We start from the raw sequence: 14757 nt of genomic DNA on the forward strand, positions 1-14757 counted from the left end.
AAGACCAGATAGCAGCTCAGGAACACCTAGCCTCAGAGAGTTCTGGGCACTTTTCACAACCCCAGCAGCCTTTGTCCCCATTGTATAGGTGGAGAATGTGGCACTTAAGCAGCACTGTGCACACAGCAACCTGTGACAAATCAATGCCTAGGTGTGCATGGGTTGGGTGTTGGAGCCCACGCTGGTCCTCTGGCTGCCTTAGGTAGGAAATAGATTTTGTTTAAAGGAAACCAGTCACAGGAAGCCTGGAGATCATTTAAAAACACCTTATGGGAGCTCAGGGAAAATGTCATCTCTGGCACAAAGAAGTAACCGAAACAACAGAAAAGTGAAAGCATTTCTTTGCCCCACTATGTACAAATCATCACATGAATCAGGCACCCACGGCAGAGGCAGCAGATCACACTGTGGTGAAAACACAGGATGTTCTAGACAAAATTGACAAAGTCTATGTAGGTAAATCATTGGGACCAAATGGCATCCACCCAAAAAGGTTGGAACGAGGGGGCTGTAGGCCAAATTGTGTAACCCGCTGTTGCCAACAACTATTGGGCCAAGGGTCTGAGAGACTTGCCATCTAGAAGGAGAATTCTTTATGGCTGCCAGAAGCCAGGCACCTCACTTCCATCTTGAGCAGACTGGCTGACTCTCTAACGAAGGGCAGACTTAGAAAGCCAGGCAAAGATAGACAAGTTGTTGGGGGCAAGATGGGAAATTAGGCCTTGCCTTGACCCATTCTATTACTGTAAGGCAGAAACTGAGTGTGGACCAGGGAGTGTTAAGGGGTGTTGATTACTTAAACTTTCAAAGGACCATTGACAAGATCTTACACTGTAAACTTTCTTTTCAACATTGAGATGCCATGAAATTTAGGGCATTGTTTGCTTAAGGACAGGAAATGGGCAAAATGTTTGGAGGAGAGTAATTTGTGTAGCTCTCCGGTTTACAAACTTGAATCACATTCAATATTTGGTCTTCCCGATAGCCTCTGAGGTAACCAGGGGAGGGATTATTAGTCCCATTTTACAGATGAGGAAACTGAGGCTCAAAGGTGACTAACTGCTCCAAGTCACATCTCCTGAAGGTGGTGGAGCCTGAACTCAAAGCCCACTGGATCTCAAGGCACCCAGTCCTGCACGAGTCTCAATGCCAGGAGATGGGCCTGCTTCAGAGCTAGAGAAGGAGAGACATGTGCAGGGCTCCTAGGCCCTCAAACAGACGAGTTGGGCCACAAGCAGTATCAGAAGGTGGGCTCTTTATTCTGTCCATCCTCAGTGCTGATGCTGAGTGGGCATATGTGAGGAAGCCTTCAGGGTACCTCTCCCCTAGGGCCTTCCCTGCCTTTTGAGGCTAGCTCCCTTGTAGCCCCAAGGAAAAGGCAGAGAAGAGCTGGAAGGAGGAGTGAAATGGAGGAAGAGGGGTCCAGAAAACAACCAAATGAACAGCCCCTCCTCACATGGAGGACTGGCCAAATCAGGAGCAAGAACCCCATAGGTGACTTTCGTCCTCCTCTTTCCCTGGTTCCACACCTTCCAGCTGGGCTGAGAGCCTGCTGGGAATGTCTGTCAAGCTATCACCAGCTCCTGGGTCTCTGAGATGCCAAATCTGGTCTTATGCTGGTCGAACAGTTTACATAGTGCATCAATATAGAGTGCGTGGTATTTAGCCACCATCTCCTGGCTTGGGTTTTCAATCTTGGGCACTGGTAGAGGCTTCCCAACTGCCAGAAGAGACAGAGAAGGAAAAGGGGAAAGCATCAGAACAGCTCACTCCTCAGAATAGGCCTCAATCCTCAAGCCCAGGTTCTCCTCACCCTTACTGCGACCCCACCACTCATCCTGGCCAGCTTCCTTGCCTCTGGACAAAGCCAGAGCCAAGGTTCAGCCTGAGAATTGGATCCTATATCCTAGACAAAGCCTCCAGCAGAAGGGGCTACTTACCAATGGTGGTTACAGGCCGAGCATAGGGCAAAAGGCCCCAGGAGTTCTCAGTGAAGCCACGCCCATAAAAAGCACAAGGGTAGATGTGTACCATACGCTGGAACAACTTCTGGAAGCGATTGCCCAAGCTCCCAGGAGGGAAAATGTACTGATTGTAGAGGTCTGTCTCCCCAAAGGAATAGGCAGGGATTAGTGCCACCCTGCAGAGGAAAGGCATGTTCTTTGATGGCCGGAAAGGTAGGGACCCTGCTGAAAGCCAGACACACTGACCACCAGTGGTCCATGGGTCTGCCTATAGGCTCCTCAGCCACTAACTTAGCTGGGCCTAGGTCTAGGCTAAGTGTGAGGGCTTCATAGTCTATCCCAGGCTGCCTGTGGGGGCAAAGTAGCAGCAAGCTAAAGGAAGCAAGTCCCAGACCCTCCTGTGAACCCTCGGGTAAAAAACATTAGAAGATAAAACCCAAGGGCCATTTCTTTTAGCTTTCTTCCCTTTAATCCACACGGTAATTTTGGCTCTCTCTGAGTTGGGGTTACAGCCAGTCACCTTTTATGGAGGGACTAGCCCCTATGAGAGGCTAGTGTGAGAGAGAACAGGGTCAGGGCTGGCCCTCTAGCCTTTCTTCATAAGCAGAAATGCCTCCAGGACCTGGCCCAGGCTCTACTCCAACACAGAAGCAGCTTTCCTCCTCCCTTTTTAGATATCATTTCCTCAAAACCCCTTCCTCCTTCCCTGCTGGACTTTTGGAACCCCTCTCCCCAGTCTGGACTGGAAATGATCTTACCCATGCCGAAGGGCCGTGCGTACAAAGCCAGTCCGGTTCTTCAAGACCAGGGTGGTAGAGCCTGGCAGGCTGTATCTGCACTCAGCCAGGCCACCAACCACCACAACCAGCATGTTGCCTGTGCCTTTATGCGTAAGCAGAAAGTCCATGGAGGATTGGCTCACAGAGCAGCACCCTGGCAGACAGAAAAAGCCAAAAGGTCACTGGGCATTTCTCAAAGCTCCTTAACTTTCCTCCCTACCACTTCAAAGGAGGGGAGAGCCTCATATAAGGCAGGTGAGCCTAGGGCAGCTTTTTAAGATCAGAGGGGATCACAGAGTTAGCCTCGCTCTCACCTATTACCTCAACACTTCTCCCTCAGAGAAACATTTTTTCTTTGGCTTTATGTCCTAGGAGCGAACTCACCTGAACACATGAGATAGTCTCTGAAGAAAGGCACCCAGAAAAAGGCTCCTAGTGTGAGTAGGTAAGGTGTGATGTCAGGAAAGATCTTGGAGAAGCCTGAGCTCTCTGTGGCAAAGTGGCCAAAGTATGAATGAGACATGAGCCCATGAGGGTGGCAGACAAGGATGTAGTTCTGGCTGGGGGAGATATCATGAGTCTTCAAAAGCTGTGGAGGAAAGTGGAGTCAAGATGGGTATAGCCCTCTTGGGGAAGAGGGAAGAGGACTCTTCTTCTGGCCAGAGACCTGGAAGGGAAAGAGCTGCTATGTCCAGCCATGCAGGTTGGGTAACACACAACTCCAGGGACCATCACTCACATGGACCCCATGTGAATGATGTCCCCAACCCCGACCCTGACCTACTAGGGTTGAGGCTGGGCCTGGGGCCAAGAGGGGATCTGGGGCTCCTCACCTTGAGGGGGAAGTAATCACTGTAGTGTTTCCACAGCTTCCAATTCCTTACACAGTTGACCCGGCGACCACCTGGAACCAGACTCAATGTATCCAAGCTTTGCCCACCCCAAATTGTCTTCTTCAGAGCCCTTTTGGGCCTGCCATATGGGACTCTCACCCCCTGCTGTTTCCTGGCCTCTTAAGTGACAACCAAGATTGGCTATGTCAGGGCCAATTTAGGACAGGCCTAGCTTTCTGCTTTACTAGCTGCCCCTCCCCTAACTCACTCCAGTTCTAATCTGGGCCTTTCTAGCACCTTGAAAAGACCCCTTCCCTCAGTTTCTCTAGCCCAGGGAGGGCCAGGCTGAACGGCTGCCTGAGAATTGTCCAGAGCCTCTCAGATTATAAGAAGAGAAGAGCAAGAAGCATGTAGCAGGTGGCAGCACAGCCCCAGCAGGGCCCTTACCTTGCTGAGGGGTCTTCCAGTCAAAAGCCAGCCAGGTGAGAATGAGCACAGTGACAGGCCAGTATGGTGTGAACACCACCAGGTAGAGGTTGACAAGGATCACAGTGGTTACTGGAGGGAGCACAGCCCAAAGTTAGTGAATTGTGAATAGTCCTTCACACTTGCCCTCCCCCAGAATTCTGTCCACCCCAAGTCACACACACTCTCACCCAGGCTCACTCAATGATCTCACTTCCCCAGGACAGGTCACCCCCATAGATAACTCTGGGTATCTGGTAGACTGGAAGGATCCTTGCTAAGCCCACTCTTATCAAAATTCTATTTACCAAACATTTGCTTTTCCATTTCCATGTGACTTGCCTTCTTCCCCTTTGAAGGCCCGAAACCACTACCGCCAACATCCTACTTTGTCTTTAGCTGAAGTATTTAAGATATTTAAGATGAAGGTATTTAAGATGAGAGCCTCTGCCATTTTGGTGAGTTGCTCAGTTTTCCTGGGTCTCTCCCATGTATACATGTTATAAAGCTTTGTCTGATTTTCTCCTGTTATTCTGTCTCATGTCAATTTAATTCGTAGCCCAGCCAGAAGGACCTAGTGGGTAGAGGAATTGTCTTCCTCCCCTACAGCTCCAATGTTGATAATATTTCCTAGTCATAGTCGGGCACTTAACTAAAACCTGTGCTATAACAATCTGGGGAAGATAGGGGAAGAGGAAGATCTAGTGATAGTGTATAGAGCCAAATTCTCATCTTTATATTAGAAAGTCAGTGACAATGTCTAAAATTGTTAAATCAGGAAATAGTAACATTTCAAAATTTTAAATGTAAAATTTAGACATATGGAGGTAAATGCCAGAAGAAAGAGATAATAAAGTTGAAAATGGCTGCCTCTGGGGAACAGATCTAAGTGTGAAGCAAAGGCCAGCAGTTTTAGGCTTTTGACATACTCCTTATAAAACTATTTGACTTTTTTGAGAAATAAAAAGAGGTATGGGTCTAGTCCAGAAGAGACCTCCCTGTTTCCCTTAGGCTTCCCTTAAACCAAGACAGTGTTGGGGTGTCTTGTGATCCAGTGTGGCTTCAGGGAGAGTGCCCTGCAGTGAGATGAATCTTGGATCTACCACTTACCATGAGTATGATCACAGGCAAGTCACTGAACTTCATCTGCCAAACAGGAATTACGACATCAACATCTGCCTTATCTTCCTCACAGACTTATTGTGAGGGTCTTCTCTCAAGGTCTTTAGGGTCCACATAAATATAATTCCACTCATTGATTCCTAGTGTGAAGAGCTGGGAAGGCTCCGAGGGGCCATTTGCACCACGTTCCCTATGTGAGCTGGTGAGGGAGGGGCCAGCACTGGAACCACATCTCCTGGGGCCCAGGACTAGAGCTTTTCTGCCTCCTCCATACTACCTCTTTGCACATCCCAAAGTCAAACTCTGAGAGCCCTCTGGGACTGTTTTCTCCCTGTACTCATCCGCCTTTCAGCCACTCTCTTCTTTTACCCTTCTCTGCCAGCTCACGCTGGGACCTGAACCCTCAAGCTTGCCTCCTCCCTTTCCCTTTCCCGCATCTTCTGATCATCAAGTTCTATTAGTTGCACTCCAGTTTCTTGAATCTCTCCTCTTCTTTCCTCTTCTCTCCATCCCAATTACTACTGGTCTGGGTTGAATCACCACCATCTCTCACCTGGATTATTGCAACAGCCTCTTCCTAGAATCAATTTGCTACACAGAGCTATAGTGATCTCTCAAAAACAAATCTGAAGCCATTGCCCTGTGCCAAACCCTATCATGTCTCCACATGGCCTTCAGGAAAAAGTCCAAACTCTTTTCCATGGTTTACAATGCCCTACACAATCTGCACAGTCTCCTCTTTCTTCCCTCTCCCATTCATTCATTCATTCATTCATTCAATATGTATTGAGCATCCAGTTCTGTGCCTCTCACCCCCTCATCCCACTTAACCTCTGGCAGCTCCTTGAATGCTTTATGCTCTCCCCTCATCCTAGCCTTGTTGTGTTGCCCACTCTCTTCCCTGAACACTCTTTCCTCTTCACCTATTTCCAATCTTTCCTTCAAGAGTCAACTCAAATTCAATAGAAAAATGGGCAAATGCCATGAATGGGCAGTTAACAGGAAAAGAAATATTAAATGCTGATAAATATATGAAAAAAATGCTCAACCTCGCTCATAATTAAGGAAGTTCAAAATAAGGCTACAACTTGCTGTTGTTTGTCACTTCTGGTTGGAGGTAGTAAGAAGTGCAAATGAATTCTCCATTTCGTTTCCTTCCCATGCTGTGGTAATCTCCGAAGCCACATTTTGCAGCATTACAATTTGGTGGAGCCTCCACCAGGCCTGAACATTAGTGTCCAAAGAGAGCAGAGACTTCTCCAACTGTCTTGGATTTTTAACATGAACAAGAAATAAACACTTGCTAGGTTAAGGCACCCTGAGATTTCAGGGTTGATTTGTTACCACGGCATACCTACGCAATCCCAATTAATATGCTCTCATATGCCCATTTTACAAACGAAGAAAACAAGACTCAGAGGATAAATAGCTTGCCAAAGGTGCACAGATAGTAGTAGAGCTGGAACTTGAACACATGCAGCCTGGCTCCAGAGTCTTGTGTTTTTAACACCCATATTTTACTGCCTCTTGGCTATATGTGTATGTGTGTGTGTGTGTGTGCGCGCATGTGTGAGTGCACGTGCATTTGACTATATATATGTGTCTGTGTATGTATAGCCATAATTTCTGGCTATACGCACAAAAAATTTAACAGTGGTTACCTGAGGAGCAAGATTAGGGACTGAATTAAGGAAGGAGAAACCAGCTCCCTACATGGGGCCTGGGCCAGGGTGGCCTTCAATAAATGTTCATGCTTCTCCCCCAATGCAGTGTCGGCTCCTAGGCCTCGGGGACTCTGCTCTCTCTGGGGCAGTGAAAGGAGAGGGGAAGGTGGCAGTGAGCCAAGTCTGTGGGGATAGGACAAGAACTCAAGAAAGATAATAGAACAGAACCCAATGTCCTAAAGCTTCCAGATCAGAGCAGGATCTACAGGCAGAAATTGGTTGCAAGTGCCATAAGGCCACTGACTCTGGTTTCTGAGAACCCTGGAGCCAAGACCGAAGAAGAAAGCAAGCCGGCCTTGTTAACCAAGCAGAAGAAGCCTCACCTCAGTCAGGGAAACTGCTCTTCCTGAAGAATCGTAGCACCAAAGTAGCCACAGCCCATTTGAAAAAGCAGGTGATGGCACGATTCAGCTCTGAAAACACCAGTTCTGACAGACACACCTCAGATTCTTTCGAGACCCAGCAGCCAGAGGGATGAGAGTAAGGATAGCTGCCACTCCAGCCAGACAGGGGACTCAGCCCTTACTCTGGAGAGTGCCCCAAGACCCGTGCCACATGGAGGGAGAGTGGAGACGCCCAGCTGGGGCCCTTGTCCCAGCCCTTGTCACTGACAGGCCATTCTGAGCTGGCCTTTTTCACCTTGCAGTCAGGGATTTTTACATATGCAGAAAGCTTGGCTACCTCCTTCCTCTCTGGCCTAGCATGCACTCCAGAGACACATCCATCCCCAATCTCCCCATCAGCAGTGAGTGAGGAGGCGCAAGAGGAAGGGAAAGGAACTCACAGGCTAGAATCAGGCCCTTGTGGGCTCAATTCCCAGGCCAGCTCCTCTACTCCCTAGCTATGTGATCTCGGACAAACCACTCCTACTACATGTACCTCAGTTTCCTCACCTGTACAAAGGAGATTATTAGCCACATAAGGTGCTTAGAACAGTGCCTGGCATTAAAACATGGTGCAATAAAGGTTAGCTAATATTATAGGAGTGTTAGCTATCATTATGTGTGTGTAGCTATTAGTATGTATTATTATACGTAATAATAGCTTGTACCTCATAAGGTTGGCATGAGGCTAAAATGAAATAATAGGTGTGAAAATACCTGGTACAAAGCAAGTACCTAATACATATAAATTCCTTTCTCCTGCTCTCTTCCAGCTCTGATTGCCTGTCATGCCTAGGTTAACAGTGCTCTTTTCAGCACTGGAAGGTCCTGGTGCCTACCCCAGGCAGGCCTCTGAGCACCCCCCTCCCTGTCCTCTAGCCCTCTCTCCCTATTCACGGGCAAGCCCCAGGCTCCCAGGGCCTATCTGCATTCTTCCTTCACAGATCTCTTACAAGGTCATTTAGTTCATGCTCCCGCCTCCAGCCAGTGCTCACCTAAACTGCCTGACAAATGAGAAGTTTCTTCCAGGCCCCCTTCCCACAGTGATAGTTTGCTTCAGTACCTTGAACACAGTGGCCAACGTACAAGTAGACTTCACAAAGTGTTTGTGGTGTAGATAGTGGGAAAAGTGGATGGATACATGGATAAATTCCTCTGGATGAGAGGTTTTCAGAGTCTCCCTCTGCCACTAGGACAACTGTCTCCCACCAATGGTCAGCTCACGTCCCTGAGGTTGCAGCTAAGCCCTTTTCCTCAGCTAACCTCATCGGAACTGCTCCTCATCTTCCCAAAACATGCCCTCCATGCCCCAATGTAGACCCAGAGGGGTTCACCATACACATCTACAGCAAGGCTCACTGGCACGCATGTGCACACACACTCCTGCATAGGCACACACCCATGTGCACACACACATACCACATATACACTCACAGACCCTGTGAGTGCCATGTCCAGGCATGTCAGACTATAGGCCAGGGTGAGGTCTCCTGATTTGCCCGGAACAACCCAGGTTTTAGCATCAAAAGTCCTGCTAAACTCTAAAACCCCTCAGTCTCAGGCAAACCAGTACAGTTGGTCAACCTACTAAAGGCTGAAGACTTACTAATCATCACGATGCTGAGGGTCCATTGGAAAACAGCGAAGACCTCTAGGGCAGTCTTGAGGTCCATCTTGGAGGGCAAGAGCTTCATGTCCAGTGTCCCAGTAGCTCTAGGTAAGTGCTGTTCGGCTGCCCAGCCCCGAATGCTCAGGGGCCTGTGATGTTTCCTCTCTTCATGCTTTCTTCTCCAGCCCCTGCCAGATCTCCACCCCCTTCCAACCCTCCAGCCCACCCCTCTACGGGATCACAGGACTACATGCTGCCTCTGCTTGTCCAGTTCCTTCCAAATGTCTATCCACCTGCACTTTTACCCACTTGGGCATGACCTGGGCTGAGATTGTGACACCGCCTTGCATGCTTGCATAGAAAAGTATGGATGAAACTCTGATGTGGGAAGGGACTGGGAGTGGGGGTGGGGCTGGTGAGAGGCCTCCAGAGCCAGTGTAGATGTGGGGAGATGGGAGGAGCCCGGGGCGCAAATGGTACATGGGGCTTGCATTTCTATTTCTGAGGCCCAGCTGTCTGTTCTCTCAGTGACAATGTGATTGCAGGGGAAGAGAGAGGAGGTCACAGACAAGGCCTCGAAATACCTTTGGCCTTTTGGTCAATCTGGGAGAACTTATCACTCCCTGTGAACAGACACCAGATGTGTGCCTGTTAGCATATGGTAGGTGCTGAATAAATTTTTTATTGAATGAATAAACCAATGTTTGTCAAATTATTCTGTATACATGAAATTCTAGGACAGGCAAAACTAAATCAGAGCATTGGTTGCCTCTGCTAGAGGACTGACTAGGAAGGGGCATGATGGAAATTTGGGAGGGTGACAATAATGTTCTCTATCTTGATAGAGCTTTGAGTTATACAGTTTAAAAACTCATTTGTCAAAATTCAGCAAATCTACAGTTGAGATTTGTGCATTTCTCTGTATGTAAATTTTACCTAAAAAGTAAACAAAGATTGAACTCTCATTAATGCTGAAGTGTTTATGGGTAAAGAGTACTGACGGCTGCACTTCAATTTGAAATGCCTATTGGATGTATTGATGGACGGAGAGAGGGATATATTGATGGCTAGATCCATGATAAGTCAAATATAGCAAAACACTATCTGTACAGTCTAGGTGGTGGCTGTTCACTCTACAGTTCTTTCAACTATTCTGTAGGTTTGAAACTTTTTATAATAGAATTTGGGGGAAAAAAAAGGCCCCTCAAGGTCATCATAAAAAAAAATTTTAGCGCGATTTCTCCATGTAAGTACATGTGCACATGTGGGCCTCTATGTGTGCATATATATGTACAAAGATAAATATGTATCTAGTTGTCAGTATATGTGTCCATGTGCTATGGGGATGGGTGAGTGTGAAAGCATCTAAGTCCAGCCAGGTGTGTGCTGTAGGCCAAGTAGATGAAAGTGTGAAAGACCTGAAGGGTTTCTTAATGCAACATGTAATTATTGAGGGCATAGTATATGCCAGGGACTGTTCTAAGCAACTGGGTTATATTAGCAAGCAAAAAAATAGAAAAAATTCACGCTTTTGTGAAGTTTACATTCTGGTAGGGGAAGACAGATGATGGAAATTAATTAATTAACTAATTATATAGTGTGTGTTCATTCACAAACTGGCCCCTGTACACACAGGGCAAGGAGAGACTGAAGAAAGAGGCAGATCCCGCCAGATTGGTAGGTGGCAGGTGTGCTAAGCAATGGAACTCACAAGGCTTGTCTTGGGCAGCTGCAAGATGAGTAGATCTCCTCACCCACCCACCAGAATCTTCAAAGTTTATCGAGAGTCCTTAACTGGGCTCAGTCACATATTCAGTCCAGATGGTCTCAACAACACCTTGCTCTCTCAGGGCTGTGTCCCTGGAACGGCTCCCACTGTGGGATCAGTAGACAGAGCATACATTCCAAGGACGGGAGAGGGGGTGAGGAGCCTCCAATGGCCCAGGTCCAGCTCAAGGGTCAATCAGCAGTCACATCCTCTTGATTACCTCCTCCAACAGTGTGTTACAAAGTGATAAGTGGTATGTAAACAGGAAAAAGAAAAATAGTTTGAACAGAGTAAGAAGAATCCGGAGTGTTGGCAGTGGGGAGGGATTTGGTAAGGGGAGCAGGCTTCACAATTTTAAAAGGAGTGGTCAGGGAAGGCCATACTGATGAGGTGGCATTTGAGCAAAGGCTTGAGGAGATGATAAGGAAGCAAGCCATGTGGCTGTCTGGACTGTGAACGTTCCAGACAGAGGGCACAGCCAGTGCACAGATCCTAAGGTGAGGTGTGCCTGGCAGGTTTTGAGGAGGAGAAGACTTGAGCTGAGTGAGTGAGAGGAACTGAGAAGGTGAGAGCTTGGGGGGCGTCAAATGGCGTAAGGCCTTGGCCTTTTATTCTGACTGAAATGGGAAGCCATTGTGGGGTTTTGAGCGGAGAAGAGACAGGATTGACTTATGATTTAAAGGGCCAGGGAAGAAGGAGGAAACTTTTGAGGGGCTATGGCAATAACGCATGCAAGAGATGATAGTGGCTCAGGCCAGGTTGGTGGTAGCCAGGATGGTAGAAGTGGGTGAATTCTGGATGTCTCCTCTGAAGCAGAGGCCCCCTGTGGGCAATCTCCTCTCTGAGGCTCAGATGCTTTTATAGGGGAGTCCTATTGGTGAGCACCCACCATGGGCCTTGCCTTGGCCTGGGTTCCTTCGTTCCGTTCGGCCTTATCCCATCAAGTTCTGCATGAAATAAGTGGACGGTGTTAGGTGCAGCTCACTTGCTTGGCCGGAATGGTGGTCCTGTGAAGGCACTGGTGAGAAGTGAGGCTGGAAAGGGCAGCAGAGCCAACCTCCAAAAGAGTCTGGACACCAGGACAAGGAGTTTGGGCTTAGTCCTATGGGCACTGAGGGTGAGATCACCTTCTGGGCAAGGATAGTGGCTTTTGCCAAATGCCTTAAGATGACTATCAGGCACGGAACTGCCCCTATGATTGACAAACAGGCTCACCCTTTTCTCCTAATACCTACTTGCAAGACCAGCTCCACCTCCATGTGGAGTGAGTTGATGGGTTCGTGGGAACTTTCCCAGCCAGAAAAGCCAGCTGGCCCAGATCTCTCTCCCCATTAGACCAAATTTATTGTTTCGGGAAGGGGTAGCCCACTTTTTATCCAGGCTTCTGTTAGGGAAACTTTCTGAGACTATCCTCTATTGGGGAACAAAGCTCCATAAACATTGAACACAGGTAAGAGGTGAGGAATAGAGGAGGCTCTAGCAGATGGGAAACAGTCTGGCCTGAGGATCCGGTGTGGAGATGAGGCCGTAGAGGAGCCACAGCTGACAGCCAAGATTCTGACTCGGTGCCTGGGTCGATGGTGGAGATGGGGAATTCAGGAGGAAAAGCACTTTTTCAGGGCAGGTGGAGCAAATTATAAGCTTAGTTTGGGCCACCATTTATGAGAGCAGACTGCAGGACAGGCAGGCTCTGTGAAGGCTAGTGTTGGGGCCCAGGGCAGGCCTCCTCAAAATATCCCACAATAGCATTTGATTATTTTGAATGAAAGTTATCGGAGAAGCAAGAGGCATTCTGATCCTCCTGTCTCTGTTCCCCTGAGAACAGGAAATCAATCCCCCCTGTGAAAGTTGCTGTCCCTGCGTCCTCATCACCAGAGCGAGGGGATTCCAGGCCAAGAAGCCTGTGTAAGCAAACCTTGCGAATTGACTACCTCCAGCCTAAACTCTGCTGAAATTCCTCACTATTTACGTACGCCAAACCTAAGCTTCTGTGGCCTGTCAATTCTTCACAAATTTACTGTTTCTTTGCATAAAAGATATTTATACTGCCTGATTTGTTCACTCTCCAAGCATCATTTCTTTGTGGTCTCCAATATGCACATATTAAACTGGGTTTTTCTCCTGTTAATCTGGTCTTGTGTCAATTTTGTTACTAGTCCAGCCATAAGAACACAAGAAAGGAAGGGGATTTTCCTGCACCCCGACAGTTTTGGGGAGCCAGCCAGGAGAATAACCAGCTGGGAAACTGCTTTCTCACTGAGAAAGCTGCAGCTGAGAGATCCTGGGACATGTGACATAGAAGCCGGCAAAAAGGTAAGCTTTCTTACTGTAGGGGCATTAGCTGGTGCGCCCCTTTAAAGACCACGTGTCCCTGAGGTTCCTTATCTGGGCTATGTGCCAGCACTCATGAGGATAGCAGTCCTGGGCTTGGCCAACCCAGCTGCTTTCTCGTGGGATAACTGGCACAAAGACCCTTGAGGTCTGAAGGAAAACAGAGGCCCTCAGGGAGGGGGGGGCTCTGGTCCTTGGAATGCAGGTCATACAGGGACAATCCCCCTTGGCAAGCGTGCAGCCTTTTTTCCTCTGCCTACTTAAGCTTCTCTCAGGGGGCGGTAGTGGTTCACAGATCTATGTCCAGCCTGCTGCCCCTGGACTCTCTCCTTATACATAAGTCCCAATAAATCTGTATGTCTCACCCGCCATCTCCAGGTCATTTCTTTGGTCTCTCAGCAGGATACCCTGCTGCCCTCACCCAGCTGGGCATGTGGCCTTACACCTGGCAAGCCAGCCAGGAAACCAAGGAAATCCCTGTGAGCATCAAGACTATGGAGGGTGGAAAGGGGAGATCTGCAGGGGAAATCCCGGGTTGGCCGGCATCCTCCATGTGGAGGCCAGTGGCTGCCAGCCTAGATGGATGGGGTCCAACACATGAGTACAGGGACACCCGGAAAACGCCAAAGGTCCTTGGGGAAGTCCTGCGCGTGATTGATGTGGGGAAATGAAAATCAGACGCCCAGGTGGTAGCTGCTGTGGTGGGGTGGCCCCTCCTTGCCGCAGTTCGCTTAGCAACAGAAGCTGAAATGGAAGCTAAGGCGAAGGTGAGGCAGGTACAAGAGGAGCTAAAATTAGAAAGGGAAGCACGGCTCGTTCAAACTGAAACTACCAGGCTCTGCCAGCAGGCTTACGGGAGTCTGATGGGAGAATAGTGACCTTAGCCTGCCACTTAGCCAAGATGAAAGGGCGATGGCTACCACGGGCAAAGGTACGAGCTCTCATGGCACAACGAGACTGAAACCCAAAACAGTGGGACCCATGTGAATCAAGCAGTGAAGAAAGTGAGGATGCTGCTGGCTGGGATGAACCATTAGAGGTTTCTGTACTAACCACATGACCCTGTCCTAACCTAAAAGTTAAAGTCTGACCAGCACCACCCCGCAGGGGTAGATCCCACGGACCTGCCTCCCCCTGTTCGGCATGTGCATTCCGCCATGAGGGATTACACCGCCACAGAACTGGTGGAATTGGGGAACAAATTCAGACAGAGGGGGAGAGAAAGTATCCCTGGCTGGTTTACTTTTTCTTTTTTTTGAGGAAGATTAGCCCTGAGCTAACTGCTGCCAATCCTCTTTCACTGGCCCTGAGCTAACATCCATGCCCATCTTCCTCTACTTTATACCTGGGATGCCTACCACAGCATGGCTTTTGCCAAGCGGTGCCATGTCTGCACCTGGGATCCGAACCGGTGACCCCCGGGCCACCGAGAAGCGGAACGTGTGAACTTAACTGCTGCACCACCAGGCTGGCCCCTCCCTGGCTGGTTTTTGTGCCACTGGGACACTGGTGCAGAAGGCATTTTGCTGTCAGGGGTGGAGAGGAGTAAGATGGCTTCTGTCACCTCCCATCCCACCCCACGTCAATGCCTTTATGCCACCATAAATGAGCATGGGGCGGTCTCTCTCCTGACCTGGCTAGTCACTGCCTGCAGGGGTGCCTGGCCCAGCAAGGGGGACATAACCATGCCCCCCGACCCTTGGCAGACCACGGAAGAACTACAGGAACTGTTAAGGGAATTAGGTATGAACCATGCTGTTTATGCCGAACACTTCTGAG

General features: G+C 48.8%; 1 protein-coding gene across 1 annotated transcript; it reads right to left on the reverse strand.

The window, feature by feature from the left end:
- Positions 1-1240: 1240 nt before the first annotated feature.
- AWAT2 (acyl-CoA wax alcohol acyltransferase 2) lies at positions 1241-9162 on the reverse strand. Its single transcript, XM_014835604.3, has 7 exons — positions 8877-9162; positions 4024-4134; positions 3577-3647; positions 3128-3332; positions 2723-2897; positions 1941-2140; positions 1241-1720 (listed from the first exon to the last, which is right to left on the reverse strand). The coding sequence occupies exons 1-7, from the start codon at positions 8962-8964 to the stop codon at positions 1566-1568; spliced, it is 1005 nt and encodes a 334-aa protein (XP_014691090.1). The 5' UTR covers positions 8965-9162; the 3' UTR covers positions 1241-1565.
- Positions 9163-14757: the final 5595 nt, after the last annotated feature.

The sequence above is a fragment of the Equus asinus genome, chromosome X, assembly GCF_041296235.1.
Source record: "Equus asinus isolate D_3611 breed Donkey chromosome X, EquAss-T2T_v2, whole genome shotgun sequence".
NCBI classification, from domain to species: domain Eukaryota; kingdom Metazoa; phylum Chordata; class Mammalia; order Perissodactyla; family Equidae; genus Equus; species Equus asinus.

Bases quoted from the DNA above. Each gene is read 5' to 3' on its own strand.
- AWAT2 (XM_014835604.3), bottom strand. From the start codon at position 8,964: ATGAAGCTCTTGCCCTCCAAGATGGACCTCAAGACTGCCCTAGAGGTC. The intron at 3,648-4,023 runs GTAAGGGCCCTG...GTCTGGTTCCAG, and splicing joins CTGGAAGACCCCTCAGCAAG to GTGGTCGCCGGGTCAACTGT. The intron at 1,721-1,940 runs GTAAGTAGCCCC...CTCTTCTGGCAG, and splicing joins TCGGCCTGTAACCACCATTG to TTGGGAAGCCTCTACCAGTG.